The sequence below is a fragment of the Gavialis gangeticus genome, unplaced genomic scaffold, assembly GCF_001723915.1.
Source record: "Gavialis gangeticus isolate Ggan-Ray unplaced genomic scaffold, GavGan_comp1, whole genome shotgun sequence".
Classification (NCBI taxonomy): Eukaryota; Metazoa; Chordata; order Crocodylia; family Gavialidae; genus Gavialis; species Gavialis gangeticus.
The window spans coordinates 4,605,914-4,618,822 of NW_017729012.1; the positions used below are offsets into that span (position 1 = coordinate 4,605,914).

Below are 12,909 nucleotides of genomic sequence, written 5' to 3' on the forward strand. Positions count from 1 at the left end.
GTGCTTTGTTATCTCCCCTTCCTCACATCCCTGAAGCAGTGCACTGCTCGGAGACCAGCCTGCCTAAGAAAAATGCTCCTCTCTTGGGACAGGCTGTAAAGTTTCCTACCAGCAAGAGCCTGAGCTTCTGTTTGATCATCTGTTCATGCCTTTCGCATTGATGGAAACTTAGCTCAGAGTTAAGCCCTCGGTAGCCAAGAGGCGCTGGAACGTTTACAAGCTGATTTAATTCCAAGCTTGGTTCTCTTCCAAATAGGCAGAGCTGCTTTGGATTGGGAGAGAGGAACAGGCAAACGCTTATTAAACAGGGAGCCAACTGAGGATAGGAAAAAGGAAAAAAGGAACAATTCCAGGCTGGGGAATATATAAAAGTCTCTCCCCGTTCCAAAAGCCATTTTATTTCCAGTGGTGCGGTTCCAGCTTCTCACACAGTAATTTGCACGTGCGAACCCATGTGCACACGCATGGACACACACTTCCCAAACGTGGGACTTTATCCCGAATGGCACTCGGCACTGCAGAGCCTGCTGATTTCGCAGGGAGCTGCGGGCATCTGGCACCTTAGTCACATCCTTTCCCTTAAAAGCCTGCAAAGGACGTTCCTGGAACCTCACATCCTGCACAGCCCAGCAGACTCCAAACCACTGGAGTCTCGTCTAAGTGAGCTTGACATCATCTGGAGCTGTTCTAGCCTTGGAGGGGGAATGTTTCTCCTTCCATTCAGGGGATTTTACCAAAGGACTCATTGATGCGCCTCTCTCTGGCCTTTAAAAAGAAAACGGTGAAGGTGCCAAGACCCGGCTCTTCGCTGGAAGAGCCTGAGGGCCCTAAGAATTGGTGGAGGGCCACAACGGCTGCCCACTTTGTGACTTAAATCATGCCTGAGTGAACCGTACTGTTCCAAGCGGCTCAGGTTCAGAACAGGAGCCCACAGAAACCATGTACCCAAGACAGCTGAGATCCTAAGGAAGCGTCCAAATAACGTCCCACACCACAAGGATGCGTCACTCAAGAGACTGACGCAAGTGTGTGCATGTGTGTGTGCACATGTACATGTGTGCGTGTGTGCATGCTCTTCCCCACCAAGGGCATGAGTTGGTGCATGCTCTTCCCTGCCAAGGGCATGAGTTGGCCTTAATGGCATCTCCCAAACATCCCTCTCCCACCTTCGTTTTTCTAAGTCTGCAGGCAGCAAGAGGATAGGCTGATTGAGCACCAGGTGCATGGAGCAAGAATCCTCATGCTCAGCAACTTTTAAAAAGCATCTAACTTGGCACACGCTTCAAAGGCCTACAGATTCTGAAGCAGATTTTCAAAGGGAGACTGAAAGCCCACAGCCTGGGCTTTTGTTACAAAGCCCAATAGAAAAGCAATGAAAACAGCTTTTTGTTTGTCTGATTGCTTGGATTTCTTCGTCCTCCTGCTCCATTTGCAACCCAAATGTCGTAACATTTGTGCTAGTGCACGAGAGCCAGAAAGAGAAACTTGACTGCTTTCTTTTCACTGTCCAGGCTGAGAATAGACAATATTGCTGGAGAGGGACAAAACTGGCTCGTGGGAGCTATTTCGGACTAAACAATCGACCCTGTGGTTCGAACGCACGAGGATTATTTTGGCCTGACAGTTGCCCCTTCAGCTAAAATGATCTTAGTGCTGCTTTTCCAGTCCTTCACAGCACTCGACTGTGACATGGGATTGCAAGTTCCCTCCAAAGAAGCCAATAAACTCCAAGCCAGCCACACCTTCTCATGCTCTGAAAACTCCTGGCCAAGTCTCTGCACAGATGTGCCAGGACCAGGTGGGACCCAGGGGCGAGGAGCCATTTGCATCTCACTCGAGGCCAAATCCGGATCCCGACAGCAAAACTGCCCATTCAACAGGATTTGGCTTGTGATGAACAAGCTCAGGGGGGGAAAAAAAAAAATATCAAACAAGGCCCCATCTACACACATCGAAAACCATGCTCATCAAGTGTACTTTCTGCTGCCGAGGGAGAAGCCAGCTGGCACGAACGTTACCCCAATCCAAACAAGACCTCATGAGATGCATTCTAGTTGAGAGATCAGCCGTGACAAGGAAACTGCTCCAAAATCCACCCTTCATTCCAGCTCGGGAATGGTACCATAATATCATAGGAGCAGCAACACAAAGCAAGGAAAGGTTGTCGATGGGACGGAAAAACACAGTCCCAGCTTTGTGCATGTTTCAAGGCAGTTTTGATCAATGCCTGAGGCAAAAGGTTGCATCCAAAGTAAAATGTCTGTAAAAAAAATAAAAATAAAAAAAAAAATAATAATAATAAAAAGAAGGCCTTTTCTTTTAAAAAGAGAATTCATATCGACCAATACCTGACCTGAATCCCATCTCATTACCCTTAGCGGCAAACAACAACATTTTGTAGGTCTTTTTTCGTGTGCGTAGAGTAAGGTTACACTGCTACGGAGATATGTTTAAAAATGCTTGAGCCAGGTCTCAGGTTTGGGTGCATCATCATTATTATTATTATTGTTGTTTTGAATTCATATCAGAACAGCACATGTATCAGAGCGTGAGGAGTCAACCATTACTCCCATAAGCTTGACATCCACTATCTTCACAGCAGTGATCGAGAAAAATTCAGATCAGCTGCTGATTTTTGGCTGGATTTGCTAAAGAGGAAAAGGTGTTTTCAAACCCCTGGTCAGAAAACATTGTGCCTCATTTTAATACTTGTACTTCAAAAGAGTACAGCAGCAGGGGAGAAGAAAAAACAGCCAAGGGACTGCTTTTTTTCTCCTGTTCAGTCATCTTCTTATTAAGCCTTTGATAAGTTCTCTTCCAGCCATAAAGCCCGATTCGGGTAATGGATCTGGGATCTAGAAAAGAGAAGACAGAAGGGGGAAAAGCACGCTTAGTCACAGCAGCTTCATGCATGGCTGTTGCCATCAAGCCTGTCACTCTGCAGTGGATGCTGTTAAACCGAGCCATAAATAATCACTGAGCTTGATGCGTGTGAATGGGCAGGCATGGATACATGGCGTGTTTTCATCCGTAACTTTATGCCAAGCCCACCCACACACACACTCTCAATGGAAGACAAAGAGCAGGGCAGACTTGGCCTGGCAGCCTTCCTTGCAAACTGGAATACAAATGCTTGCACACCCAGTTGCAACAGGAAACAGGAGATCTCTGTGGACTGGGCATTTCCTCATCTCCATCAAGCCTCATCCGCTGGGTGTCCTGAGTACCATGCGTTTTGTGGGCCTCCCAGTGCAGGATTCGCATTGGAAAAAAAAAAAAAAAAAAATGTCTGCGTTGCACTGGATGCCTCATTCGCAGCCTCAGCCAAGAGAAAAACCCTAATTGCCCCTAAGGACTTAACTCCCCTCTCACCCATAGAGAAGACCCTTCCACCAACCTATTTGCACTGGTGTGGACTTCTCCTCTGTGGGGCCGTGAGTATGGCACCTTTTACTCGAGCCCTGCCCTCAGAGCTCATGCAGAATGGAGACTTAATCCCAAAGCGACTCTATTTAGGGGCTGCAGCCCTGCTGCTCTCCACCTAGCAGCTGTTAAGGGAGACAGGCAGGTATGCAATGAAGCAACAGAGGGCTAAGCCCTGTGGCTGACATCCACTGGCATGCAGGTGTGCTGCACCAGGCTCTATGCACCGAGCCCAACTTCTGCCCTTAATACAGGACTCACATGGCACAAAAAGCCTTGTTGATTCTCAGCAGCTGCAATGGATTATTTGGCTGCTCCGAGGCATGTGCTTTGTCTGTCGGCTCCAGGCGCCCAACCAAGCCTGGAACTCATTGCGGGTAGCCTAGCATAGCCCAGCCAATTTCTGTAATGAGTGGCACTTGGCTTCAAGGCAGCTCTTACCACTTACTGCCCTTCTTTCGGTGTTTCCTGTTCCTCGTGTAGCTGCTGCCGCCTTGCTTGGAAGTCTTCATCTGAAAAGCATGAGAGAAACTTTCTCGTCACACCCCAAGGAGACTCTTCCCCTGCGCCTAAGCAAGTTGGATGTCATGTCATGGTCGGGTGTTACTGTCATGCAGGCTAATAAAGGACTTCAAATCCCAGAGCTGTCAACCCAGCCCCTTTCATCACAGCGGTCCACTTTGTTGAGAGGTACCACCAGCTTTGCCCAGTCAAGCTGAGAGAGTGCTCCTTGCCCTCTGCTTTGTGGTCACCGGTCCTCTGAGAAGGAGCCCCAGTTTGCTACAAGGGGGTGGGCTGGATACCTGGAGCTCACCGGGGAAGGGAACAGAAGAAGGAGCCGATTCAAGTACAAGCTGGTTCAAGTCCCAGCTCTCCCTGATTCAGGACACTGCCCTGAACCTAGACCTCTCCTGTCCCATACAAATGCCTCAACCGCCTGGCTCCTGGGATGCATCAATCTCTTGTTCTTCTCCCTATCTGGAATCTCAGGAAGTTTCCCAAACAGGAAACCACTTTCCCAGCCAGCTATTTTCATGCCTATGTTTTCATGGGGGCTGGACAAGGAAGCACCCGTTATCCATTCAAGTAGCAGAAGTGTGGAGAAAGCAGAGAAGTATCATTCAAAACAGAGGAGGACCTCCTCCTCTTTCCCCTGGCTTGGGAAAGCTCCTCCATGCCTTGGGCAGCAGCTTTCCTCTTTCAATCTGCTGCGGTCACCCAGATGGTGCAGCCCAACGTGGCTCAAGGAAACTGCAACGCCACATGGCTGAGGTCATGGCAGGCAGGAAGACACCTCTCTGGGGAGGATACTCCATTTCTGACACTCAGACCCACGCGATTCAGAGTCCAACCCAGCCATACGCACAACAACAGAGAGGGTGAGTCAGCCCATGACTCACTTCTGGCAGAAACAGGGCATTTCCTTACCGCACGAGTGTCCTTCCACATCATCGAGAAGATTAGCTGTGGATGCCCCGGTCCCCAGCCTGCAGGCTCTGTTAAAGAAAAATGCCCGACGGCCTGGGCCACCGCAACAGCATAGCAAAGTATACCCTTGCAGGCAGCCCATCACTGTTAACTCCAGTGTGGTTCCCAAGGTATGTTTCCCATTACAGTTCGCTCATGTGCTGTCCAAGATCTGGCTTATATAGCCAGAGTCGATGCAATGACAGTGTTTCTCCACCACCATGCTTTGAATGGTATTACTTCCCGTGTACACAGGGAAGCAGAGCCTTCCCCCCCTGGTCTCCTCTGAGCCCCTGCATGCCAACTAAGAGAGAAAGGCAAAGGCAAAGGAGACAGGACAAAAGGAAGAGCTGCCCTTTGCTTTCTGGGCTCCTCTTGCCAAGACTGGCATGACAACGATCCAATGCACGCAGGCTGCTGGGATTAACTTGCCTCCAGGGAAATGCTGGCCAGACACCACAGTTTTAAGGGATCGAGGACAAGTCGCTCCATTTAAAACAGGCTCAGTCCAGACCCCAGATCCAAACAAGCCAAGATTCGAGAGGGTCCGGAGTCCCACAAATCCCTAACGTCAATACACTTGGTGCAGTTACAGGTTGAGATGTGAGACTTGCAAGTACATGCCTTCTGGTTACAGCCACTGTTATTCCCCTCCTCAACAGCAGATCCATCTCCACCCCTGCCAATCTTAGAGCCTGGACACATGATGCATTTTACACCAGCGGAGAAAAAAGGAGCAGACTAACAGAGAAATCCTACATTTATGTAACTTATTCTAATTGGTGTTCGATTGCTCTGGGGAAAACACACCAAGGGATAAAACTATTTAGCGGTTATATTGATGTAGGCGCCATCTGCCCAAAGTTTATCCTGGCACAGTATTTGCCCAAGAAAAACAGGCTGTTCCCTGCTCCCTTTCCGCCCTATAGTGAGGCTCTGCAATAGCACCTTCTGCAAGATGCTACCCTGGCATAATTTGCTGACCGGTCCACTCTGTCTCCCAGTGTACTATACTTCGCTGTAGGAGACCCATGTACAAATTACATTAGTGTAAACACATCATGTGTGCAGCCCCTCAGAGACAGTGTCAGAGCTTACGTGAGACTGGAGCAGTGTCTCGCAGATTTTTTTCCCCTCTCCCCTGCAAATTTTTCCATCTCAAGGCTTAATTTCTTTGCATACCAGGCCTTTCCCTCCATAATCTTCCTTTCAGCTAGCCTGAATCACTCTCCCCACCCCCCACGTCTAGTGGACGGTCAGAGTGGCTGCAGCCCCCTTGCTCTAGCCCTCTCCAGCCACGCGCATCGCAGTTTTGACCCCGGAGCTGGGACTCGGTCACAGAGACCTCTGTGCGATCAGGACACGGGAGGATCCCGTGCAGGCTGAAGGATACACCTGGTGCTTCAACAAGTGTTTTCTTTTTGACTTCCTCATTTTGGTCTTCTCTGAGAAAGCCCTGGCGAGTTCGAACAGCTTCTTGCGTGTCGCTGAAAGGAAAGCGGCAGGTGAGAGGTTCGCTCTCAATAATAAGCCACCCAGACAATGGTGATGAGCGATGCCAAGCTCGAAAGCTGCCTCTTTAGGACAATTAACTCTTTGCATACTGCAGGGCAGCGAGGCAGGGGGGTGGGGAGGTGACCGAATCCAAATGAATCTGCTTATTTGAATGCAGGATTCACAATGCCTTAGTGTTTCGCCTTAGGAAGCCCAGGAACAATACACTTTTTCCAAGCCCTAGTACCAGTTACAGTGTCCAGAAAAAAAATTATAATTTGATCCCTGGGGGGAAGGATTTGATTTACTAAACAAAAGGTCTGGCTAGTCCGACTCTTACTGTGAGTTTCGTGACATTCTTGGCCCATGACTAAGGCAAAATCTTCCCCGCACTAAATGAAGCTCAGTTCCACTGTAGCCTGTGAGTCAGAGTCCATGAGTGCCAATCTAATTTTGCAACAGGAGACCAGCCTGTGGCTGGCTGGAAAGAAAGAATTAAACCGGGAAGAGAGAGGCTATTAATTCCCCATTTCTCTCCTAGGAGTTAAAACAGAAGCTAGAAAGGCACTGCTTCCACTCCCAAGAACCGTAATGCCGGGCAGGTCACAGATTCGCACTGTACGCTACAGACATCAAAGGCAGACGGATACAGGTCGCAATGTGCAGGAAGCACGAGGTCCGAGTGGTCTAAGTAATTAGCCAGCTCAGCTCCTGCCAGTGACGAACCTGCTACTCCCTCTGTAGCTCTGGACTCATCCGTCCTGAGTCGGGGAGGTGGGAAGAAGGGGAGAGAGTTCAATCCAACCCTGCTACCTCTACCTGCCTAAGGGCACCAGCATTTTCCAGGGTGGATTGGGAAGAGCTGGAGAGCAAAAGCCATTCAGGAAGCACCCAGGACCATGCATTCCCCTGCATACTCCCGGGGACCCTCTTCATCGACGGCTCTGACTGCGCTTCTGCTAGGAGATGGTATCGCAGACCTGAGACACCTGCCATCTGGCCGATCACAGTGCAAAGCTGCCGCGTGGACAAGCACCCAGCCCCACCTGCAGCTGAACGTGCTTTGCCCACGGGCCCCGTCTGGTTCACAGAGGGGCTTGAAAAACACGAAGGTCAGAAAGCCAGGTCTTTGTATAACGGGCCAGTCGCTGGCGCACACACACTCTGCTTTGGCAAAAGAGTGCCATAGCACTCAATTTGGTGCCGAAGACTCCTCCGGGCTTCCTCCTCCCGCATGCCATGCCGTCCCTGCTCACCCTCCCATCTGCCCACGTGGAACCTGGAAACAAACTCACATTTTCCCATGTGTTTCAATTTGTCCCTGAATAAGGCATCTTCAGACACAGCACCGCTGGCCTCACTGGTTATGGAGGGAGCTACGTCACCTGAAATGCAAACATCTGGTCACTCGGGGGGCGAGGTCACTATGACCCAGTTCCAGCGCCGGCACGAAGCGGCTGCCAAGCACCGCTATCCTGGGCTGAACAAGGCAGAGAGATGAGAGCGCAGACAGAGAACAGAGATGAGGGAAGAAATAGCAGCTGTTGGGGAAGCACAAAGAGCGAGTCTGTGCTGCCTCCATGACACAGGCCAGACTGAGTATCCCCATGCCAGTTGGGGTATGTTTTGGGTGGCAGAAGAGGGGTCAGCAGACACAGGGCCTCTCTTCCACTAAGATTAGGACAGGCTTCTGATGAGACAGGTGCAAGACCGAGACCAGGTCCTCTGCTGATTTCAGCAGAGCTAGGGGTGACTTATCCCAGCAGAGAAGCTCAATCCAGGGACTCATATCACCAGTCCTCAATATCTTTACCACCTGTGCATGCTGACATCAGGCTGGCTGGCACGGCTGCCACTCCAGCCTGGAAGTTTACACTGGTGCCAACGGGAGCAAAAGAGACAAGGCAATGGAGAATAGGTCTCCCCCGGCTAATGTCCACGCCGAGTTGGGCAACTGCAGTCAACCCTCGCTGCTCTCGCAACGTACAACCCCAACTTACCCCATCTGTTCCTTTTATTCCTCCACTCATTACCAGCTCATACTCCCAGATCGTTCCCATCACCCCGGCAGACAGATCCAACTCATTAAGCATGGAGAAAGTTTAGAAGTCTCAGCTGTACCAGCGCCGGCAGCTGATCCGGGTGAATCAGATCTTGTTAATTGTGTCCTTGTGCTCCCTTCCCCCGGCCCTCCCCTTCTTATCAAATTTGGGCACAATTGAAATTCCATAAGCTCGGCCAGAACCGTCACATCAACCCCGATGAATAGCTGCATTTGCCTCGGCCCCCCCTCCGGACTGAACACGAAGACACTGACAGACACCAACTAATTCTGTCCTTCGGGGCAGCTGCTGCATTTGAGGACAAAGGTTAATCGGGATTACTCAGAGGCAGTCGTCATGCCTTCCAAGGCCGATTCTTCGCTCTGGGCTACACAAGGGGCTGCTTTGTTACGCTTGGGAACTAGATCACAGTTCTCTGCCTTCTTCATCTGCTCTCCTGCCACGGCTAAGTCGCCAAGGGTGGTAAGAGAGGAGGGAACTAGGGACTGGGGAAAATGATGCTTTGAGACTCGAGCACAGGGGTAGCAACATGTTGGTGGCTTCAGTCTTGGACGTCTGATCCAATCCTGAGGCATGCATTGGACCACAGGTCTAGAACAGAGCGGATCTGATGGCTCCTTTGAGTGGATCTGGTGGGACCCCAAGCTTTGTAGGTGCTGAGACTGCTACAGGGCAGATGCTATTGACTTGTCGGACTTGGTGATCTGCTCAGATCCCTTCCGACCCTACCAACTATGACTTCGCACACCGGGGACCGTCTCTACCAGGAGGAAGCAAGGAACCTAGCAGAAATTCACCACTGTCTTGCACACCACCGGGCTCATGCCAAGGAGCTCTAGCAAAGAATATAACGTTCAACTAGTCTCCTCCATGGAAAAGGAGGCTGACAGAGCAGCTTTTCCAAGCACCAGCAGGAACTGGGTGCTGAACTCCCCCTAACTCTCTACAGGTGTTAAACCTGTCCACTGCCCCTTTGGCTTTTGAAGAGCTCACCCATAACTTCTACCCATTTCACAGAAGACAAAAGCAAAGTTCTCTGCTGATCATGTTCCAGGATGAGAATTCCCCCCTCCCTGGCCACAAATAGCAGAGCTTTTGAGAGAAGAAAGGATTTGGGATATTTGGGGACATTTCATCTCCTGCTACTTGTCCTTATGGAGACCCTCAGTGACTGAAGCCCTAGAAATACAAAAGGTGTCGGGAGATCCCAGTGACTGGAAGCTGTGCTCACCCGTGGCTGGTAAATTACCTGATATTACAGAAGAAAAACTGAAATTGTTGCTGACGGCAACGCTGCTTGACTTGGATTTTTTTGATTCGTATTTCAATCGATCTGAAAAACAAAAAGAAACTCGATTTGATCTGGAACTCATACACTCACTCCCTTCGTCTCTCTCTAACCACGCATTTATTCTGCATCCACTGCCAGGATTTAACAGCTTCAGAGTAACAGGTGTCCCAATGAGGAAGGCGGCTGGGGGCAAGATTTGGAGGTTATTGTTTTCAAGGGGAGCTGAGCTGACAGCCCCGAAGGCTGCAGTCCTTTCTCAAAGTGTAGGGACAGCCTGGCCAGTAGCACAGCTAAACTTGCTAATGTGTCTTGCCATCATGCCTTATCCCTTGAGGGACCATGTTTAGGAGTGAACAGATGGATAACTGGAACATGGATGACACCCACTAATCGCATTTGGTTGGCGGATGAGTATCAGCTTCAACTAGATCTTGGATTTGTGAATGGAAAAAAAAATAGCATAAAATCTGACCATGCAAACATACTCAATAAAGGCTAGACAAAGTTGGACTTAGGTGTGCCACTTTTAAGTCCACATAAAGACACCTAAATAATGTTGTTCAGGTGCTGACATACCCCGTAAGTCCTCTGAAACCCACAGGAATTTGCAGATGCTCAGTATATCTGAAAAGCTGGACTTAATGACTGAGCTTATGACTGGACTTGGCTTCATAGGATTTTTCTTGAAATTTGCATAAACTTGATAGGTCACTTGTGCAAAGAAATAAATGCTCAAAAAAAAGTATTTCAGTTTTGATGCCATTTCGCTTCTAAAAAAAACCCAAGAAAACTCTTAGCAAGAAAAGATTGAAAAAAGTAACTTCCTGTCACTTCATGAATCCCAGTGGTGACAGAAGAGGATGTTCACACCTCTGAAAACAGGGCCTCCGAACTCAACCAAAACTCCAGGTCAACACGGCTGTGTGCGTTCAATCCAAACGTAGATCTAGATTTCGGAGACATGCCATTTTCTTTATAATGGAGGGTGGGGGTCCAGTAGCAGAGTTAACTCAGCCTCTGTGCATGTGCCTGTATATAATGTTTCTGTAGGTCTAGTAACCGGTAATCAGTTATCAGACCTACAGAAAGCGCTGGATAAAATCCTCACCTCGGTGAAATCAATGGCAAGGATTTCACCTCTGCTTTTTGGCTAACTTCTTCCCAGGGAAATGGACAAAAGTATCTATTAGCTGTGGTCTCCATCCCAGATGTTTGGGCTTAGGGGGGCACCACCATCTCCCAGATGTTGAGGTTTTGGAGGCTTCCATTTTTGCTCTGCATGCACGCGCGTGTGTTGGAATGAGTGTATACACACACGCACACATATATGCATACACACAGAATAAAGGATATTATTTATTGAAAATAATATATCTATTTGGAACTGAACAACTCCCGTGCCTGACCACAAAGCCGCCTATCCCTTTGCTGACATCATTTGGGCCCTGCAGGACCTCAGGAGAGTGCAACCCTGAGAAGCAAACCCCAGATATTCAAGGAAGCTGGACCGTCTCTCTGGCAGATTGCCTCTACAAGTAAAGAATTGTCTGTCTGGAGCTGCTCGGAGGTTCAGACTGTGGAACCCAGCCTGGGAGAGATGGATCAATGAGAGCACGATAGGGACTGCAGTCAGGTTGTGCAATGAATGCAATTTATCACACAGGGCCTGCATCATTTTCGCCCTGCTATATTGCGTGCTTTCTATTCACCCCTCCAAAGCCTTGCACAACACGAACACTTTGCTGACAGCTTAGACAGGCAAATTGAAAACGTTCATCTTATCCTGCTAAAAGGAAGCAAAATGAAAATCATAAGCGAGCAGCTGATTTTCTGCCGCTGATGGATAGGAGGAAGAGCATTTAAATTAAAGCATTACAATGAGCTTTCGCAAACCAAGAACAAGACCCTCGAGTGACAGGTACCATGACGGGTGAGGGGAATATATTAGCCTTGTGTGTTGAGAATTAAAATGACAGAGCAGAGAAGAAATGGAAGGGACGGGCTCATCCTTCAAGAGAAATGAAACCACCAAAACCCCTTAACTTCTCCCTGCAGTGTCATCGGACAAGCAGCTGGCTAACAACCATCAAAACCCACTACACAGAGGCTATAGGGACTCCCAAAATATTTTAGAATTACAGAGATTGTGATTGCATAATTACAGAGATGTACTTGCCTAACACCTGGGCTGATCACACACCCAACTCAAGGGGAATCATTTATGTCAGAGGCACAGAGAAAGCCCTGGTGAAACGGGAAACTACCAAAACCTCAACATCTGGGAGACAATGGTGCACCGCTAAGCCCCAGCATTTAGGAGGGGAGACCACAGCTGATGACGTGCTTTGCTCATTTCCCTGGAAAGAGGTCGGCAAAAAGCAGAAGTGAAATTCCTTGCCACTGAATTCATTGGGGACAGGATTTTATCCAGTGATTTCTGTAGGTCTCGTAACTGTGAAAGGGACTGGCTGGTGGGGAAAGAGGCAGTGAATTGCCAGTGAGCAGGGACCAGCTGCTAAACCCGGTTAGCAGAAGACGGAAGGACCCGGGAAAACGCTCCTGCCATCAAGCTCTCCCTGGGTTATATTCTCCACCATCGCCCCCCATGCAGAGCTGGTGCAGCACGAGTGAGAAAACACTGTCGGCCTGGCCTGGTAGCATTGTTCACTGGTGGAAAAGATGACGCCACATGTGAGGCCACGAAGACTTTGGGCCCAAGGGCAAGAAATGGCAGCGAAGGAGGAACCCACACACGGGAAGCAGAAACAGAAATGCTTCGAGTCACCTCTCTCGAGGGCCAGGAGGAAATCCCGGTTCCTCTGGAGCTCCTTCATGAACTCTTCGTTCTGCAGGAAGAGGGCAATGCGCTCGTCCTCCAGGTACTGCTTCCACTTCCTCTCTTGCTCCAGCGAGCCCTGGGACCTCTGGCTGCTCTCACAGGACAGCGACTGATGGCAGCTTTGCGAGCTCTGGGCAGGAATGAGACACGAAGGGAGAGTCAGTGCAAGCCTTTTCTCACACATCGCAGTGGCAGTCCTGCTTGACTTCACACCCTGATTCAGCAAAGCAAGGGAGCATGTGTTTAAGTCCCAGTGGCTTCGATAAAGCATAAGCACAAGTGCTCTCCGAAGCAAAATCCTGGCTCGTGGGACAGAGGTTGGAACAATTAAA

The 12,909-nt window shown here is 49.5% G+C and overlaps 1 protein-coding gene across 3 annotated transcripts in view; it reads right to left on the minus strand.

Moving 5' to 3' along the window:
- Positions 1 to 2,682: 2,682 nt before the first annotated feature.
- CUEDC1 (CUE domain containing 1) overlaps positions 2,683 to 12,909 on the minus strand; it is a 96,155-nt gene continuing 85,928 nt past the window's right edge. For all 3 annotated transcript variants that reach the window (XM_019511078.1, XM_019511080.1, XM_019511079.1), the window contains 7 exons: positions 12,524 to 12,707; positions 9,697 to 9,780; positions 7,680 to 7,769; positions 6,284 to 6,377; positions 4,852 to 4,910; positions 3,865 to 3,935; positions 2,683 to 2,855 (listed from right to left, as the gene is read on the minus strand). In XM_019511078.1, the coding sequence (XP_019366623.1) occupies positions 3,868 to 3,935; positions 4,852 to 4,910; positions 6,284 to 6,377; positions 7,680 to 7,769; positions 9,697 to 9,780; positions 12,524 to 12,707 (579 nt within the window). In that variant the 3' untranslated portion in view covers positions 2,683 to 2,855; positions 3,865 to 3,867. The remainder of the gene's footprint in view (positions 2,856 to 3,864; positions 3,936 to 4,851; positions 4,911 to 6,283; positions 6,378 to 7,679; positions 7,770 to 9,696; positions 9,781 to 12,523; positions 12,708 to 12,909) is intronic.